This window comes from Hippocampus guttulatus, chromosome 21 (genome assembly GCF_054856545.1).
Source record: "Hippocampus guttulatus isolate MCC_2025c chromosome 21, RoL_Hgut_1.0, whole genome shotgun sequence".
NCBI classification, from domain to species: Eukaryota; Metazoa; Chordata; class Actinopteri; order Syngnathiformes; family Syngnathidae; genus Hippocampus; species Hippocampus guttulatus.
Window position 1 is genome coordinate 8,110,585 of NC_141281.1, and position 18,715 is coordinate 8,129,299.

The 18,715-nt window shown below is 45.6% G+C and overlaps 3 protein-coding genes and 1 long non-coding RNA gene across 5 annotated transcripts; 3 read left to right on the top strand and 1 right to left on the bottom strand.

Moving 5' to 3' along the window:
- Positions 1–2,156: 2,156 nt before the first annotated feature.
- Positions 2,157–5,889, top strand: lztfl1 (leucine zipper transcription factor-like 1). Its single transcript, XM_086101375.1, has 10 exons — positions 2,157–2,497; positions 2,973–3,097; positions 3,355–3,549; positions 4,280–4,337; positions 4,453–4,524; positions 4,598–4,663; positions 4,736–4,813; positions 4,898–5,074; positions 5,144–5,247; positions 5,500–5,889. Exons 1-10 carry the CDS (start codon positions 2,495–2,497, stop codon positions 5,516–5,518), a joined length of 897 nt encoding a protein of 298 aa, XP_085957501.1. The 5' UTR covers positions 2,157–2,494; the 3' UTR covers positions 5,519–5,889.
- A 3,166-nt stretch (positions 5,890–9,055) lies between these two features.
- ccr9b (chemokine (C-C motif) receptor 9b) lies at positions 9,056–12,363 on the top strand. Of its 2 annotated transcripts, none has more exons than XM_086101373.1 (3): positions 9,056–9,111; positions 9,213–9,274; positions 10,222–12,363. In XM_086101373.1, the coding sequence occupies exons 2-3, from the start codon at positions 9,218–9,220 to the stop codon at positions 11,281–11,283; spliced, it is 1,119 nt and encodes a 372-aa protein (XP_085957499.1). In that variant the 5' UTR covers positions 9,056–9,111; positions 9,213–9,217; the 3' UTR covers positions 11,284–12,363. The 2 variants fall into 2 exon arrangements, with proteins under 2 accessions (XP_085957499.1, XP_085957500.1); XM_086101374.1 differs by having other exon boundaries at positions 9,079–9,111; positions 10,225–12,363.
- LOC147186973 (uncharacterized) lies at positions 9,885–16,727 on the bottom strand. Its single transcript, XR_015098939.1, has 7 exons — positions 16,595–16,727; positions 16,017–16,167; positions 15,807–15,938; positions 15,158–15,706; positions 13,828–14,008; positions 12,445–12,612; positions 9,885–10,108 (listed from the first exon to the last, which is right to left on the bottom strand). It is a non-coding gene; the product is annotated as an uncharacterized LOC147186973 (long non-coding RNA).
- On the top strand, positions 13,893–18,628 carry lipib (lipase, member Ib). Its single transcript, XM_086101372.1, has 10 exons — positions 13,893–14,016; positions 15,111–15,502; positions 15,858–15,966; positions 16,068–16,169; positions 16,386–16,475; positions 16,548–16,715; positions 16,877–16,966; positions 17,233–17,341; positions 17,781–17,954; positions 18,113–18,628. Exons 1-10 carry the CDS (start codon positions 13,965–13,967, stop codon positions 18,195–18,197), a joined length of 1,371 nt encoding a protein of 456 aa, XP_085957498.1. The 5' UTR covers positions 13,893–13,964; the 3' UTR covers positions 18,198–18,628.
- Positions 18,629–18,715: the final 87 nt, after the last annotated feature.

Genomic DNA, 18,715 nt, shown 5'->3' on the forward strand with positions numbered 1-18,715 from the left:
GAGAACAGGGACCCCCTCCCCCCTCGCTAATAGCAACTAGCGTATAAGTGACGGCCACTGAAACGCAATGGACATAAACAAAAAATAAACACTTCGACCAGCCCCCCCCCAAAAAAAAATCTCCAAGAAAAGCTGATAAATATTCGCCAGACGTATTTTAACAAAAAACGGGGTGGAGGTATGAGTTTGTGGGTCAAACCATTAAGGTAAAAACAAAAATGAAAAAATATAACAAAATACTGGAAACAATCTCAATAAAATCTGTGAATACTGTATGTGAATCCACGGCTGCCAAATTGTATGATTTCACCCACTGAGTTCCTACTCAAACCAAAAATATGCATATTTTAATATATCAGACCTATCAATATTCATTCTAATGTTAACAAACCGAAAGACGCCTGCAACTGCAACATTTGGCTAAGAAAAAGGGTTATTGTGCTCTCTAGTGGCAGCAATGTTCAAATATGAACTGCAAAAAAATAAACACTTCAATAGCCAATCGAGTGCATCCCAAACTACATTGGGCCAATTTTACTTCTCACAGTACCTCTGCAAACCAAAATGTCATAAAAAGTACAGTATGAAATAGCAATAATGATTCTGTTGTATGATAATGTACATAATTTTTTATTGTTATAAATAAACAATAGCTGTGAACCAATCAGGTGAAGAGAAACTATATCACTATTTTCTGCATGATGAAAAAGCCATTCCGATAACTTCTTAACAAACTGGCTCCCTATAGTCAAATGTGATGTAACTCACCTTGACTGGAGGTAAAGGGGAAACATCTTGGCCTCTGTCTTGTACTGATGCCGCACACTCAACTTGAGTGGGGTCGAACACAAACGGGGCAGTCAGTCACGTTATAATGAAGCATCTGATTTGGTGACCAATCATGCGCTGCCCCTTAGTTTAATTCATTTAAGGGTGACACAGAAGAAATTCAGGGGTGGAGTTTCCTGTCTTTACTTCAGATCACAGACGGAAAAACGCAAAGCGTCAAAACTATTGAGTGGTATGATAAAGGGGCTACTGAATAAAAACATTTTTAGTTTGTGTTGAGTCTAGTTTTAGATTGGCAGGCTGTTGCCTGGTATTGTCATGTAGGAATAGTGTCATTCGTGTCCTTATTAGGATCATGGGCCGAGCTGGAGGCTATCCCAGCTGACTGCCTGACGGGGTACACCTTGAACTGGTCTTGAGTGAGTTACGGGGCACGGAACACTCACATTCAGTCCTATGTGGCAATTTAGAGTCCAAAATGAAGCTAACATGGAAGGTTTTGGGGTTGTGGGAAGAAGCCTTGCACAAGCTCAAGGAGACCATGTAAACGCCACATGGGAAGGCCGCACCTTTAACCCCAAACTTCAGGAGTGTCAGTCCAGATGTGCTCACCACTCATTCATCATGTTGCCGGAATGCAGTCGTACCAAATGCAATTTTGCTGCCCTATTAGTGTCACGTTGCTCCAATTGTGCATACAAAAATGAGCCAATATGCTCCAAGTTTGATGGAATAGGTCACAGCAAGTTTGTCTTGGATCACTGCTGCCATCTATTGTTCAATGCTTTGAACTCATATGGGGAAACAGGACATGAGTGGGATTGATGAATGTGGATAAAAACACCGTACTGACAGTGTACTGACAGTCTTGAGGAAGTAACATTTCAAACATTTACAAGAGTAGACGACATAATAAATGTAATTCTAAAAAAATAAGTGGAACTCTAACACTGTCACGAATTATGACACTGACCTTTTTTACTTTATTTAAATGTTACAATACAAAAAGAACAGTAATTCCAGTTTATTGAAGCAAAAACGGGTTATTAACAAAAATATTAATGTGAACAGAAAGAAAGAAAGAAGCTTGCGACAAACTTCATTAATTCCCGTGATAATTACGGTTTGAAAACCCCCGAAAGGATAAAAAAAATTACAACTTCCCTTTTTGTGATGCATTTGAAAGATTCGGTGGCTTCGCTGTTCTTGAAATTACGCTTATGGATGTGAAATATTTAAATATAGAGACTGATAATGCGGAATCATATGTTTCCATTTGATAAAATGTAAAAATGCACATAATTGAATATACTGTATGTATTGGTAAAAATTACGACATTGGCGTCATTGCTGTAGGATACTATGGTTTACGGAGCTACCCTGAACGCACCGATCGTAACCAAGGCAATGACGCTTGGTTACCGACGTGTTCTCTTGCAAACGCTTAGTTAGCTTCACTGCTAGCTTGACCAATCGGACTCATTATCTTTCCACAACCATCGCGAAATCACTTATTTAGTCCGTGCCGAGTCAGAGTATTTGCTTAAACGATATTGCCGTGAGCTTAACCAGGGCGTAGTAACGCAAGTGGAGTGTTGTTTATTTTTCCCAAATCTAGTTTCTATTAGCCGCACATTATCAATTTCCTTACATTTTAGCCCCCAGCAGAAGTATAAGCGACGATAACGTGAAGTCCGCAGCCAACATGGTAAGTGACTCTTTTCATCATTTGTTGTTCGGAATAAGCGCGAGCAGCCATTTCGTAAATTCTTGCCTCAAGCGCCTGCTGTTGGTCTTGTCGAGGGCCTGTTGCTGCTTTCAATTTGGCTGTCTGGGCTTGTCGTCGCTTGATTCTGTTAGCCGTGTTAGCGCCGAGTTTTCCCCCTCCTGGGATTTGTTTTAATTTATCCGAGCCTTGAAACGGTTGCCCCGCCCAGCAGTGTGGTGCGTCGACTTCCACAGAAATAATTTAGACTTTTTTTCCCCCCCCGTTTCAGATACTGTGGAAAAACAAGTTGCATTTTGTCAAATTATGCACGTCAACACAATCATGAATAGATCAACGTTGAAAATGTTCACCAATATAACAAAATGAGCATTTGCGGCACGCCGAACCAGTGGTGGACACATCTGCCTCACAGTTCTGAGATACTCCTGTTTTCCGTCCGTCCCTCCATCCCTAGGCTGAATTCGGGGGTAACGAGCATCATCAGAATGAGGTGATCAACTACATGCGCTTCGCTCGATCCAAACGCTTGTTGCGGCTCAAAACTGTGGATTCCTGCTTTGAAGAACTCAAAGACAGCAGGTGGGCGTGTCAGATGGAGCACACCTATCAGTGAAATGAGAATTGGACCAAAAGAAATGTTTAAAGATTGAGTGCATGTATTAAACTAAAAAATAAAAATAAAAAAAAGTAAAATACAACCGAGTTGTGTTTATGCAGTAATTCTTTCATGTACCAATAGAGGGAGCCTGCGTACTAGCCATTTTCTGCTGTCCTGTCGGGGTTCAGATGGACTACAGTGTGTGTGTGTGTGTGTGTGTGTGTGCTTGCGTCCAAAGGCTGGTGGAGGAGACGTTCACAGCCGACGAGGTGCGCGATATGCTAGACGGGCTGCACGCGGTGGTGCGCGGCGAGGTGGAGATGGAACTCATCAACACGGCGCACACCAACGTCCTGCTGCTGCGCCAGCTCTTCTTCCAGGCCGAAAAGTACTACCTGCGCCTGCAGACAGATATCTCCGAGCTGGAGAACAGGTGAGGAACGACCGGTCCAAGTTTGGGTGCTGGAGTGTTAATCGGACGACAGGTAACAGCCGTCGTTGTCATTGCAAAAATAATGTGATAATATCGTGTTTCTGTAGTTGAAATAAAAATACAAAATCTGTCTTCAGTTATCTTTGTACAATGTAAACTTACTTGACGGGGTATTAACTCGCGCACTTCGTCAAAGAGGCCACCTTCCTTGCTCAGATGTCTCCTTCTATACTTTGCTTTTATATACGACAGTGTTTTGGTGAACTTGGTGTAATATTTCACCTCAGTCACCTTTGCCCCAAATGTGCGCTCACAACGGGTGGATTTGAATCTTGTTTTTTTCTTGCAGCCCTACGTGACAAGATAGTTTCTAAAGCAACACGTACGCCCCGTCACGTGCAGCGATCTACGTGCGATCCAGCCGCTCTTTCAAACCACAATCTGCGCGCTCCTTCGACGGCCGCGATATCTCGAGTGTCAGGGCTCCCGCTGCTGTCAACAACAAAAGATCATCGCTGTGGAGCGATCGCCGTCTTCAAAAATAACACGACGGCCGAGTGTCAACGGAAAGAACGTGTCAAGCGATCGTCGAGACATTTGTCCGATTTTAATGTAACACCGGACGGAGTTGAATTAAAACGTTAATATTTCGTTCGCGTGATACTCTTTTCAATTCTTATTGCCTCGGCGTGGTAAATTCTGCTCACTCTCGTGTTCTGTACCCCTACAGGGAGCTCCTCGAGCAAGTAGCAGAATTTGAGAAGACTGATTTTAAAGTCTCTGATAAGGTGAGCGTCAAGACTAAAGCCCAGAAAAGTTGAAGCACGCGTGAGCAAACGTTAGCGCTCGTCACTTTGAAAACCATCAAGAAGCGCGACGTCTCTTCTTTTCTTTTTGCGCCAGATGAACCAGGACGCCGGCAAACCTAAACTGGCGCCGCTCAATGAAGCCGGAGTTTCTGAACTCCTCAACAAGGTACGGAGCTCCACTCCGTGGAGAAGAAGCGAATTCTAATCCTGCGTCATTCGTACCGATTGATCCATTTCAGGAGATCGCAAAGCTACAGGAGGAGAATGACAACCTGAAAGCCAAACTGCGCACTTTAGAATCGCAGGTCGGTCAGCCTACTTTGGACGCACGCCACTTCCTAGCGACTATTCACTCAGCCTTCTTCTCATTCTGCCAGGCAATGAACGTACTGGACGAGAAGACCAAAGTCCAGAAAGCCCTTCAAGATCTCCGGAAGGTTCAAGGTGACAAGCAGGTACAGCTCATTTTGGAGTTGACCGCTTTGAAAGAAGATTACCGCCCTAAACGTCCCCCCCACCGCCTCTTCCCCACCTGTTAGCTGACGGCTCACTCCAAGGAAATCAGCTGTCTGGAGGACACGGTGGCGGCCCTCAAGGAGGACTACGAGCGCTCGCTGACTGTCAGCGCCGCCTCCCAGAAGGACCTCCAGGAGAACTTGGTCTCGGCCAAGCACGAACTCCTGCGAGTGCAGGAGCAGCTGGCCATGGCCGAGAAGGTCCGCCGTCGTCCGTGTGTGTCGGGGGGGGGGACACTTTTCGTTGAGTGTGGGTGTGTTGGTGTGCAGGAGTTGGACAAGAAGTTCCAGCAAACGGCGGCGTATCGCAACATGAAGGAGATCCTGGCAAAGAAAAACGAGCAGATCAAGGAAATTAGAAAACGACTGCAGAAGTACGTTGGCATGAATCACCTCGAAATTCTGCATCGGGGACCAAAAGCTGTGCTTCAAATAATCCCCCCCCCCCCCCTCCCCTCCAAAATGGATCTTTTACTCATTCAGTACCAGCCAATTCTGGACCAAGTCTGAAAAGACGTTTAAAAACGTCTTTGGGAGTGAATGAGTTAATAAGAAAATGCATTTCTGCAATGACTTGTGTGTGACTCATGGCAGGTTTTTTTTTTCACGGCGGCCGTCTCTTTCAGATACGAGCCGAACGAATGAGTCCCCATCGTCATCGGCTGGAAGGGAAGTTCGGCGCGAAAGACGGAAGCAAGAACGCGCGATGCGTTTTAGGATGACCAAGCCTTCCATCCTGACGCAAGCAGAATAAAGCAGCGCTTTTTTTTTTCTTTTCTTGGTCAGAACTTGTTTATTCATGCCCAATCGGACGTTTTTTTTTTTTTCCCCTCTCTGTTGTCGGCTTCTCCTTTCGGATGGGATGATCACAAGCTTCTTGAGCTGGGTCAAGTACTCGTTTCTTAGGGGTTCAATGAAACTACGAACATGCCTCTCCCGCTAAAAGGTTGACACTGAATTGCACTCTGAGAATTAAAAAAAAAAATTGGCCCCGAAAGCCAATTTTTTTGATTTTTTTTGTGACTACTGTATCTGATTTTTTTCCCCTACATCCATCCAGCCATTTTCAAATCCACTTATTCTCACAAAAGGTGTCACGTGAATTAAAAAAAAAAAAACTCAACACATACCTGGGATTTTTTTTTTAAAACACGAAGAAAAAAAAACGTCCGTGGCATTGAATGAGTTAAGTAAGGTGACTATTGTCTCTCGCTGTGAGGTAGAGTGTGGTTGTACACCACTCCAAATTACCACCACAAAGTACAAACTAAACGTAAAGTGTACTTTTGATACTTGTCTGTGGGGGGTCACCTGCTTCCAAGCCCCAACCGCTCTTTGCAGTGAAACTTGCTGCAATCGGACCCGCCTTCCACCTGCATCACTCGCATTGCTTCATGTGGTAAACAAAGAGTTAGGATACCTGAAAAAAAAACAAAAACGCTGCAATGTACAAAACACCACCAAGCACTTTTTCCGCTCGTGGTGATTTTGGCAGTGTTATTTCAGGAACCCCCCCCCCCCCCCCCCCTGGGGGTCGTTCCTGTGGTGCAGCTGTTTCCCTGGGCCTCATTGGGATGCCAACTGACACGCGTGCACAAAAAAAAAAAAAGAGCCGCACAAAGTGAGACGAGTGCCTCTTGCGAAACAAGCCGGCTTGTCAATCAAGCTGGCGTGACTGGTGTCTTCCCAGCGCGTGTTTCGTTAGCTTTGTTTGGGGACAGTCTCCTTGTGGAGCGTGTGTTGTGCTGCTGCGGTTAGTAATGTGACTTAGGTCATTTGATGTATTTCCCTTTACTGGCAAGCCCCACTTTTTTTTTTTTGCCATGTCACATGAATGGTTTTGAACAGTGTCATCCTATAAAACAATGTAAAGTGCAGTACATGAGATGTAAGAAAAAGTCTGACTTAATTCTGCTTGGTTTTTGCCACCGTTTAAATTCGTGTTTCTCGTTGTAGCTTTAACCTATCGACATAAAAAAATGTCTCAGCAATTATTAAACAACAGAATATAATTTAGGTATGCTTAACATGAAATAATATGATGCTCAAACATAAAATGATCATTAAAAATATAACATAAGCTTACAATTCTGCTTGGTTTTTACCACCGTTTAAATTCGTGTTTCTAGTTGTAGCTTTAACCTATCGACATAAAAAAATGTCTCAGCAATTATTAAACAACAGAATATAATTTAGGTATGCTTAACATGAAATAATATGATGCTCAAACATAAAATGATCATGAATAATATAACAAGGCGGCCCGGTAGTCCAGTGGTTAGCACGTCGGCTTCACAGTGCAGAGGTACCGGGTTCGATTCCAGCTCCGGCCTCCCTGTGTGGAGTTTGCATGTTCTCCCCGGGCCTGCGTGGGTTTTCTCCGGGTGCTCCGGTTTCCTCCCACATTCCAAAAACATGCGTGTCAGGCTGATTGGACGCTCTAAATTGTCCCTAGGTGTGAGTGTGGGCGTGGATGGTTGTTTGTCTCTGTGTGCCCTGCGATTGGCTGGCAACTGATTCAGGGTGTCCCCCGCCTACTGCCCGGAGACGGCTGGGATAGGCTCCAGCACCCCCCGCGACCCTAGTGAGGATCAAGCGGTTCGGAAAATGAATGGATGGATGGATAATATAACAAGCTTACAATTCTGCTTGGTTTTTACCACCGTTTAAATTCCGTGTTTCTAGTTTGTAGCTTTAAGTGACATACAGCACACGTACACGTTAATCTTCTCATTCAGGTATCAGAAATAGTTCTCAGGGCTAACCGCAAATTATTTTTTAAAGCAATTACGTCGGCTCTCTTTTTCGCATAAAATCCTCTAAAGCAGAATCATTCGACTGAATCCAACTCCAACCGCATTCGATGGTGCGAGCAAAAAAAAAAAAGATTAGCAATTGGAATCGCCCGTGTGGGTAGCTTACCTGATTCTGTGCAGGACCCAGTTGGGGGGAAAAAATCCCGATTTGAAAGTTATCAAAGCACGAGTGCTGGAATTGACGATAGAAAACCGCTGCTGCTGCTCCAGACCAAATTGTTTGACTTCCTGTTCACTTTCAAGACGTGTGTTGAGCCTTTTTTTCCAGGTGCCACTTTCGTGTCAATCGGTGAAAAACTCGCGTCTGGCTAATTTTTACACTTCTCAATAAATTTTCGGGTCGGGACGGGCGGTAGGGGTTTTCACTTTTCACCACGTTGAAGCCCCCCCCCCCCCCAAAAAAAAATGATTTATTTGAAATTATCATCAAACCTTAATGCCGTGCTTTACCCAGTTGACACTGCATAGGTTAAAAAAAAACACCCGTCTGTGTCAGAAATAAGAATTTCAATTTATGCGAATTTTATCAGTAGGAGTTAATCGAAATGGAATCCTTCAGACCAAAATGATGGACTTCCCGTTAAGACTTTCTTTGTACCCAACTTCCCGATGACCCGTGAAACCGACGTTGAGGTCAATTTTTTTTTTCCATTTAGTTTTGAGACAGTGCCAGTGAACTTTGCGAGCGACCCATAAAAGATAAATCTTTACCTGGATTCATAACTTGTCATCAATTAAACGGAATTGACGAAGTAAAGGCTGAACTATTCATTTGTACTAAAAGAATGTTATGTGCGCTTCATGCCTCACCGGTGCCATCTAATTCCCGACGTGAAATCGGATTCTCCCCCAAAATGATCCGTTTAATCGGATCCGATGACACAGAAATGCAAAAAGCGCAGGTGGAAAGAGGTGCGCGGCGCCCTTATCTCATCCATCATCCGGCGAAGGCAAAAACCGTCTTAGCATTGGGGGGGCGCCTCTGCTCTTTAATCACACCTGAAGGTTTTGGGTTTCACGCATCAGTCATGCTGAGTGCTCCACCTGTGCACACAAAGCTTTTTTTTTTTTTTTTTTAAATGTGACCTGAAATTTTATCATCTGTGGAAAGAAATTGTTTTGGTTCCGGTCTGATCGGCATGCCTTACTGGCTATTTGGGCATGCGCGTTCAACGATGGATGACACGGTCCGTGGATCATCCTTGGACGGGGAGGTGGTCCGCAGCGTGAGGTTGTCCCAAGTTCGGGGTTCGCGTGTGTGTGTGGGTGTGCGCACGCGCTCGATGTCGATTGAGACAGAGGTGGAATGATCAGCACGTGATCTTGCGGCCGTGGAGAAGTCATAAAAGCCAGCAGAGGATGAGTCGCGCTCACACACACAAAAAAAGAGAAGAGCTTGTGCATCCGCACCCAACCAAGAAGGTAAAACACTTACTGCAACATTATTATTATTATGACTAGTATCCTACCTCTCGTTTAAATAACGAATTAAGGTGATCATGTAACTCTTTTAATTCTTGCAGATAACATGGGTGATTTTTTTCCTTCGCCATACGTGACGACAGCAACTGATGACTTTGTCACTGTGAGTATTTGTCGTTGGAGCAGTGCCATCGTGGCTTGTGAATTACGCTGCACTTACTTGATTAGAATATTAAACAAGAAATAGAAATAAACATATCCGGTTGGATTTCCCTTGCGAGCTTTCTTCTATTCACTTTAAATGTAAAGTTGTCCGTTAAATTGGCAAAAAAAAAAACAAGTTCTTGGATTGGGCCAAATATGTTTTTTTTTTCATGCTGAAACTTCTCTGTTTGATTGAGCACATGTAATCCACGTAATGAACAATTTGTATTCATATCTGTACAAAAAAAAAATACAAACACATGGTTTTAACACCGATTTGAAGGAGAAAAAAATTTTTGAATGAAATATCGATTGAACTAGTCGGTAATGGATATGAATAAATACTTTGTATTTCAATTTCTAAGATTCTTGTAGAGTTTTAAAGAATACTGTAATTAGTGCTTCCTAACAGCGTTGTGCTTGCTTAAATGTAAAAAAACAAAAAAATGGAAACAGTTTATTGTTCTGTTTCACTACATTCTCTATCTCTGTCCCTCATCTAACCTGGCGGGCCCCAAACCAGAGGACCCCCCCCCCCACCACCACCACCACCACCACCCTTACACACACACACACACACACACACACACACAAACACTGTGGATGGTAGCAGGAAGTCATGCAGCGATGTGGTTTCTCCAGGCGAGATGCGAGCAGCTGCACGAGGCGCACTCCGTCTCCTCGCTCTGGTTAACTTGAGTGCGTGTGAGAGCGATTTTGATGTCACGTCTCCGCGCCTCCACCAGGAGCTTCTGTGTGTGTGTGTGCTCCAAGTCTGGCAACAGATGGTTTACTAAAAGGGGAAGAAAAAAAAAGAAAAGACAAAGGGTTATATCTCTGACGCTGTCCGAGAGGTAAAATTGTCAAGAAACAACTCGAACGCCCGCAATTTCTTTGATGTTTTAGCAGGACCCTTTCGATTACTCGGGCGACTACGATCTGGGCCCCACCCAGATCACCGGCATGTGCGACAGGAGCTGGGTCAGGCAGTTCCGAGGCCGGTACGAGCCCCCCCTCTTCTGGATCATCTTTGTGCTGGGCGCCGTGGGCAACCTGATGGTGGTCTGGATCTACACCACCGTGCGCAACCGCCTGAAGACCATGACGGACGTCTACCTGCTCAACCTGGCCGTGGCCGACCTCCTCTTCCTGTGCACGCTGCCCTTTTGGGCCGCCGATGCCATTAAAGGTTGGGAGTTCGGCGGGGGTCTCTGCAAGGCGGTGTCTGCAGTGTACAAGATCAACTTCTTCAGCGGCACCTTCCTCCTGACGTGCATCAGCGTGGATCGCTACATCGCCATCGTGCAGGTCACCAAGGCCCAGAACTGGAAGGAGAAGCGTCTGTTTTACAGTAAACTGGCCTGCCTGGCGGTGTGGCTCGTCTCCGCTCTCTTCGCCCTGCCAGAGTTTCTTTTCGCCCGCGTGAAGACGGACCCCAACGGGTCGTCCTTCTGCGTGCTGGTCTACTGGAACAACGCGAACAATCGCACCAAGATCCTGGTGCTCGCCCTGCAGATCTGCGTGGGCTTCGTCCTTCCCGTCCTCATCATGATCTTTTGCTACTCGGTCATCATCCGCACCCTTCTCCAGGCCAGGAGCTTCGAGAAGCACAAGGCCCTGCGCGTCATCTTCATCGTGGTTTTTGTGTTCTTGGCCTCGCAGCTTCCGTACAACGGGCTCCTGATGGTGGAGGCCTCGCAGGCCGCCAACGCCACCATCACAAACTGCGGCGTGGTCAAGCGCTTCGACGTGGCCGGACAGGTGGCCAAGAGCCTGGCTTACATGCACGCCTGCCTCAACCCCTTCTTGTACGTCTTTGTCGGGGTGCGCTTCAGGCAGGACCTGATGAAGTTGTTGCGCTCGTGCACCCGAGGACCCGGCAGAGGCGGGATCGCCAAATTCCAAGCGGTTCCCAAGCGGCCATCGGTTGGGACGGACACCGAAACCACACCGGCTCTTTCGTTATGAACGTTATCATCCATCGCTTTTCTGGAGGATTGCCGGTATGTCCTGACGAGCGTCACAGTTGAGCTGGAGCCGAGCCAGCCCACAAAGGCGGTTGTGCACGGCGATGTTAGATGAGGCCTCTTTGGCATATAAGTAGACAGACTTGAGCTAGGCCGTTGTGTCGCTGTGACATTTCTCCCGACTTGGCATCCTCTTTTCTATCTGCACCCTGATGACCATTTTGGACAGATTAGACCTTCTTCCACATCTGGGAGGAAAAAGGGCTCAGTGGCCGTGTACTTGATTTTTCTGGCCTCCATTTAAAAGTTGAACTGAGGATATAGTCTTCCGGTAGTTCATGTTAGTATGATATCGCAAGTATGACAGATTAAAAGGAACAGGTGAAGGCTTGCGCAGAATTTTTCAATTGGTGCCGTGACCCGGATCATGCTGGTAGTTACTCCAAGTATAAGATTGCAAGCATTAAAGATAAAAAGACCTGGTGGAGGTTTGCTCAGAGCCATTCAGTGACAATCTGCAAACGCCTAAAAGGGCGCTGTGATTCGAACCCAGAAACGCTCGACTGTGAAGCAGATGTGCTACCCACTAGTCACCGTGCTGCATAAACAAATCCCATAAACCATCCATCCATTTTCTGTTGTGTAAATAGGGTCAATAGGGTCAAGGGAAAGATAATGTCAGGCAGGGTACACCCTGGACTCGTCGGCTATCTATCGCAGTGCACAGATAGACAAAAGAGTTTGGCGGAGATTGGGCAAGAGCTAGGGTTCATCCTGGACTGGTCGCACGTCAATGACAGAGTACAACAAGCAACCATTCATACTCCGATGGACATGTGACCTTCAATTTACATTAGATGCAAGTTTGGGGGATGTGGGAGACCCATGCAAGCAGAGCAACAACATGCAAACTGCAAGAATCTCGACTATGAGGCAGACGTGCTGCCTATTTTGATCATCTTTCAAAAATATGGACTAAATTGACCTTCTTGTACATAATGTATACAAGTGTAAATATTGTGCTGTGAGTTCGTCTCGTCACACTTGTTCCAATACGTGCATTAAAATGTTGTCCTCTCTATTTTCAGATATTAAAAAAACCAAAAACAACAACAAACATTCGAACTATTTCTGTCAGTTTCGAGGGCAAACGCTGACATACCGTTGCTGACGTCATGAGTTTAGAAGGGCAGTGTGTCATTCCCATGTTGACAAACGTCGCGTTTCCATCCAAAACCAGCTCAGACGGTTGCCGTTTTTTTTTTGTAATCTCTTCCATGCTGCCCTGCCATCTCATCCAAGTCATGTGATTTAAGTGGGGGCGTGGCTTCTGGGGGGAAAAGCTCATGAAGTGGAACACGGTGACCTGTCAGAGACCTTTCAGGTGATGTCAGTCATGTGACCAGCAGATCTGTCAAGCCCGTTGAGCATTTATTCCATATCCTTGAGATCTAGTACACTTTATCCTCCCGAGCAAGACAATTCAACGCACTGCTTCAACGGCGGTCTTAATCGTCATTTTGGTCGAGTTTCTTTCCCCCACTGCGACTGCAACTTTTGGCCTACCACAGAAAACAGTATAAAGTCCGACTAAACTAGAAAGCATGTGTCAGGTAGTAATAGCCTGGATTACTATAATAGTAACATGTTGTTGACAGCCGTTCAGGATTTCACCCCCCCCCCCCCCGCAAATGACTGCAGTTGCGGGTTATGGCCTCCAGGTGGCAATGTTGTCCATAATTTTGCATGAGGGAAGACACTAGTTTTCTCATTTATCTCGTAAAACACTACATTTAGCGTTCCCCCTTGCCACAAAACAAAATGGCATCGAGTTTCTCAGCTGTTTCACACACGACGGTCTTGGGGGGGAAATGTCATAGTCGTGGGATAAAGGTTACCAGAACAACTAATGCACTCAATTGTCCTATCAGTGAGGATAAAGAGGGTACGAGTACACGCCAATATGGATATCAAAAATAATGAAAGAATGCTCAACGACTTTCCAGAAGCAGAATCAACTAATGATTAAAAATCTCTATTAAAAAGCAATATTGAAAAAAAAGCAGCAGCAGCATGTAAGTGACACGAGCGTTCGTGTAACGTTCGTGTGCCTGTGAAGAATTTGCATTCGGCGAAATAACATGTTGGCTGTGCTGCTTGTGGTTGCCGTTGGAAGCTCAGAATAGATCGAGAACCGCTTTGCGACTTTACAACCCTTCATCAGAAACACAGACCACCAGGGCACCACCAGAAACCTGTGCTGCCCTCTCGTCGCTTCCATGATGAGATTAGGGTTAGGGTTGCAAATTAAGATTCAAGATTCATAATAGGATTTCAAACTAGGTTTAGGGTTTAAAATTAGAGTTTGAAATGTAGCCTTTGTCCACAATAATAGAATTGATGGGCTTTGATTTGAACTTCAAACTTAACTGCAACTTTTGTTTGTCCTTTTTTTGGGTCATTTTTCGATAATGAGTGTACGACGATCCTATTGGCTGGACTTGAGTGGCTGTCGTAAACCCAGCGTGTGATTGGTCGTTATTACCGCCACTCTCAGCTCGGCTCCACCCACCACCCGCTGGGAAATCAAATCCTCGGGGCCTCCCGAAAGCGCCGCAGTCCGTCCATCCATCCGTACGTTGTCATCGTCATTGCCAGGGAGACTCCTGCGCGCGGGGAAGCATGCTGGCCTGCACACGTCTGGCTTTGCTGGGACTCGTGCTGCTCTGCCAAGGTAAGATTAACAATTATTTATTACTCCTAGTTAGTCTTCGATCCAAACGTTCGCATAGAATGCCGGCTCACGTCTCACTCGAGTACAGTAAGGACTGACGTCTCACGGGCTGTGCTTGAAATCATTCCCTAGCCATTATGTGTGTAGTATATCAAAAATGTACAGGAAAAAATATTTATAATTTCAAGAATGACTGTGTCGTATTAAAATAAATATGCAGTTGGTCGCAGTGTTATTCCTCTAAACATATTTAATACTTTTTAAGCCACAGTGACATTACACAGTGTCAACATAACACTGCCCTTCAGGGGAAATACAAAGAAAACAAACGGTTGTATTGCGTGTAAATTTATTTGAACATATATTAAAATAAATGTTTTAAAAAACCGTTCTTATTCTCAAACCTTTAAGGACTTAAAAGTTAAATGTAGCTGAACTTTGACAGTGGTTCTTTTATGGATGAGGAATTTTTCTACGGCAGTTCCTTTTTTTTTTTTTAAAGTACAGTCGAAAATAGAAAGTGAATGATTAGATATACATTTAGGATGTAACAGTATAGGATACACAAATGACAAATTAAAGAGTCATAAGCAATATAAAGTATGCACTAGTGCAGTCATAGTGATCACATTGAATTGATTTGTGCAAATGAAATTATGTAGTGACCAGTGAAGGGAAATTAACTTTTAAAATGCATCCAAGCACCTTTTTCTAGGTATCCATACTACTTTTTACTTTGAAAACAGACGATGTCCTTACAACAGGCTTGTTGACGTTGTGGTTTTCAGTCGATGCCCCGCTCTCTCCTTGTGATTGACAACTGTAATCATCACTGGGAGCAAGAGATGTGGATGAGGAGGGTTTTTTTAGTTTTTTGTTTTTTAGCAGCCTGATCCAATTGAGGCCACTGTCGCACTCCACTTCTCCCACAGTGTCCCATTAAATGTACGCTTCGCTTTCAATGGATCAAAAACACTTTCGATAGCATCAGAACTTTGTCGACAAGCTAGGGGTTGGCAACACTTCGGACTCAGATTGCTTTTAGAATATAGCAGATTATTTTAGCCAGCATGAGAACAAGGTTTTCATTTCAGGCTTTGAGGAAAACGGCGGTGGCGACTCGTGTGACAACTTCACGGACCTCAACCTGTCTCACTGCTTCCTGGGAACCAGCCTGTACGTCCGCCTGCTGCTGTACACTCGCGCCAACCCGGCGTGCGGGCGCGAGCTGCACCACCAGCGCTTCCCGTCCGAGCCGCTTTTTAACCTCTCCCGGCCCACCGCTTTCGTCATCCACGGCTACCGTCCCACCGGAGCGCCGCCCGTGTGGATCGACCACCTGGTGCGTCTGCTGGCCGAGCAGCGGGACGTCAACGTCATCGTGGTGGACTGGAACCGCGGTGCCGCCAACCTCAACTACCTCACTGCCGTGGCCTACACCAGGGAGGCGGCCCACAACCTGACGGGATTCATCAGGAGCATGCAGGTAAGACTTGCTGACAAACAAAAACCTCACAAAAAGGAGGTACATCGCCTCGTTAGATGTTTGATTATATCTTAACGGCAGCATGCTGCAATGTAAAATATCATACCAGACAGAATAAAAATGGTTAGTCAAAACTTCGCTAATACACATAAAAGCCTGCAAGCAGACCTCACGACATGGACTATTGGAACTCCATTTTGTGGTCTGACGAGACAAAAATACATAAGGTTGAGATTGTGAGTAGGAGTATAACGAGACGCGTGTCTTGCCTGCTGTCACGGTCTGAATGTTGCTGGCACACAACCTTAAATCGGTCTCAGAAGGAAGCCTCATTCATTCTTGAGTTTCTCCTCAGGAGGAAGGAGCCTCACTGGACTCCATGCACCTCATCGGCGTCAGCCTTGGGGCGCACCTCGCCGGCTTTGTGGGCGCCAACCTGAAGGGAAAAATCGGACGCATAACAGGTAACATGACTGTGAGGTTCAAATGAAACCTCGATATCGCGAAGACCCACCTACGATATCTGTCCACTCCAGTATGAAACATCTCAAGTGCCTTCTTTCAGGTTTAGACCCGGCCGGGCCTCTCTTCACTAGCGCCACACCAGATGAGAGGCTGGACCCGTCGGATGCCATGTTTGTCGACGTGCTGCACACTGACATGGACTGTGAGCAGCAAACACACTTGATGAGCTAGCAACTGGCAGCAAAAGTGCAACGAATACATGTCTGCCATCTAGTGGTGAATGATAATATTACAACTTCAAACTGCAGCTGATGCATATTCACAATTGGTCACTTGCGAATTACAAAAACAAAATTATCGCGAGACTCTTGGTGACGTGAATTTGAAAGTGATGACGGGTAATTTGGGTGTCTTGCAGCTTTTGGCCTGCGGGGGGCTCACGGTCACATTGATTTCTACGCCAACGGGGGCGCCGACCAACCTGGCTGCCCCAAAACCATCTTTGCCGGTAAGCCACACGTACACACGCACACAAACATTTTGGCGTTTCAGAAATCAGCGTGTCACATCTCCCAAACAGGAAAGTCTTACTTCGTGTGCGACCACCAGCGGTCCATGTTCCTGTACCTGTGCGCCCTCAACGGCACGTGCAGCCTGACGGCGTATCCGTGCGCGTCCTACGCAGACTTCCTGGACGGACGCTGTCTGCAGTGCGAGGCCTTCAAGCCCGCTTCCTGCCCGCAGCTCGGTGGGGCCTTCTCCAACATGCAAGAAGCAGCACCAGTAGTTAGTCAAGAGATTGATGATAATGATTACTGACAACAATGTATCTTGTTTCATCTTCAGTCTATGATCGTGACATGTAGTGAAAGGCACTGAGTGACAAAAAGTGTTTTTTGTCACGTGTAGGCTATGATGTCATCCAGTGGCGGGAAAGTCTGTTGAGACTGGGACAGACCAAGGCGTTCTTCAGCACCACGGCCTCGCACCCCTACACCAGTAAGTCTGGATGCTTTTTTTTTGGGGAGGGGGGGCAAGAATAGATGAGTGAAATTAAGACCGTCTGCCCCCAAGACGAAACATTGGAAGAATAACAGATCAAATTTCACAAGGAACGCATGTTTGATTTTGAGCCCCCCGCCGCCCCCCAAAAAGTGATATACTTAAGTTGCAAATGCTGAACCATCAATTTGTGATTCCTCCCATTAAGAAGTGATTCTGAAAATCGCCCCACCTTCAGCATGCATTTTTGTGGTTGATCGCAGAGCTGAATTACAGAGTGGACATGGTGACGTGGAACCAGTACCTCCGCTGGGGGGTCGTTTACATCCGCCTGCACAGCGGCAGGAACGTCACCGAGGCCCGCATCGACCAGTGAGTTAAGCCTGCTCACAAAACACATCGTCCATACATTCTTTGACGTTATCGGTCCTGGTTTTAGATTCATGACATCGTCTATGTCAGTGTCATAAGGACAAGGAACACCGATCCTATTATTTTCCTATTCTAAAATTTTTTTTGGAACCTTTCCGCCAATTATTCACTGAAAGATTTGCCAATTTGAACTAATTTTGCACTCAGGGCAAAACCATGTCCAATTTAAAAGTAGTATTTTGTCGCCATCTTGTGGCATCTATGGGCAATTCTAAACCTTGAAAACTCCGACTATTTATTTTCTCAAGAGTCTTGTTGCATTCATTTAGCTCATTAAATTTATTGATTGTAAAGAAAAAAAATTTTTAAAAAGTTTTCAAATGTCTGTTATCATCATGACGTAACATGTTGCTCTCTGATTTTTTTGCTCCCCGACTAGCAAGCTTCTTCGCTTCGAGCAGTTCACATCCACGCGTCTTCTGGCCCAGTTCGACGAAGACCTGCCGCACGTGCACAAGATCTCCCTGCGCATTAACACGGGCAACGTGATCGGGCCTCGCTACAAGATCAGACTGTTGCGAATACGACTGACGCCGCTGGAGCGACCGCAAAGGTCAGCCGAAAACGTTAAAAACAATTAAAAGCGCTCGCTGCACTTCTCCAAATCGGTGCCAAGCGTGCTCGCTTCAAGTTGTTTGTCACTCCAATTGAATTACGACGTTAACGGAAATTACAGACGGCACCACTCACGCATTTTCCGTTCCCGTCCAGGCCGCTGATGTGCCGCTTTGACATCTTCATGGAGGAGAACACGGAGGTGGCGTTCCGGCCGTTGTCGTGTGACTCTCGCCTCTAATTTGACCGTGCGCTCGGCGCGTGTGACGACACACGCAGTGGGTTGGAGCTACAACCCGGAGAGATGCTCTGATCTCATAATAGAACAGGACCAAAATGAACTTTGAAGACTTTTTTTTTTTTTTTTTTACCTCAACGACACTCAGATACAAACTTTTGTTTGTGGAGATTCTGTCAGCCGGGTCCATGCTACTCTAGAAAAATTGCGGAAACTGCATTCTCGTTGCTTGTCGAAGACGTGTCACCTTTAATCCAAAAAGTCTGAGGTGCGAAGTTCCTGCAAAATCGACCTGATGACCCCTAAAATCTCTTAAAAAAAAGGGGGTGGGGGAATCTCACACAATACTCCATTCTGTAAATTTTTACTCTGTGCCTTTTATCACTTGTGTTCTGTTTCATGTTGACATTTACAAACAGCACACAAAAGATGAAGTGAAAGTTTTTTTTTTTATTATTATTATTGTCACAAGAGATCAAAATAAAATCTGTCCACACCTTATCGTTCCATCTCTCACGTGT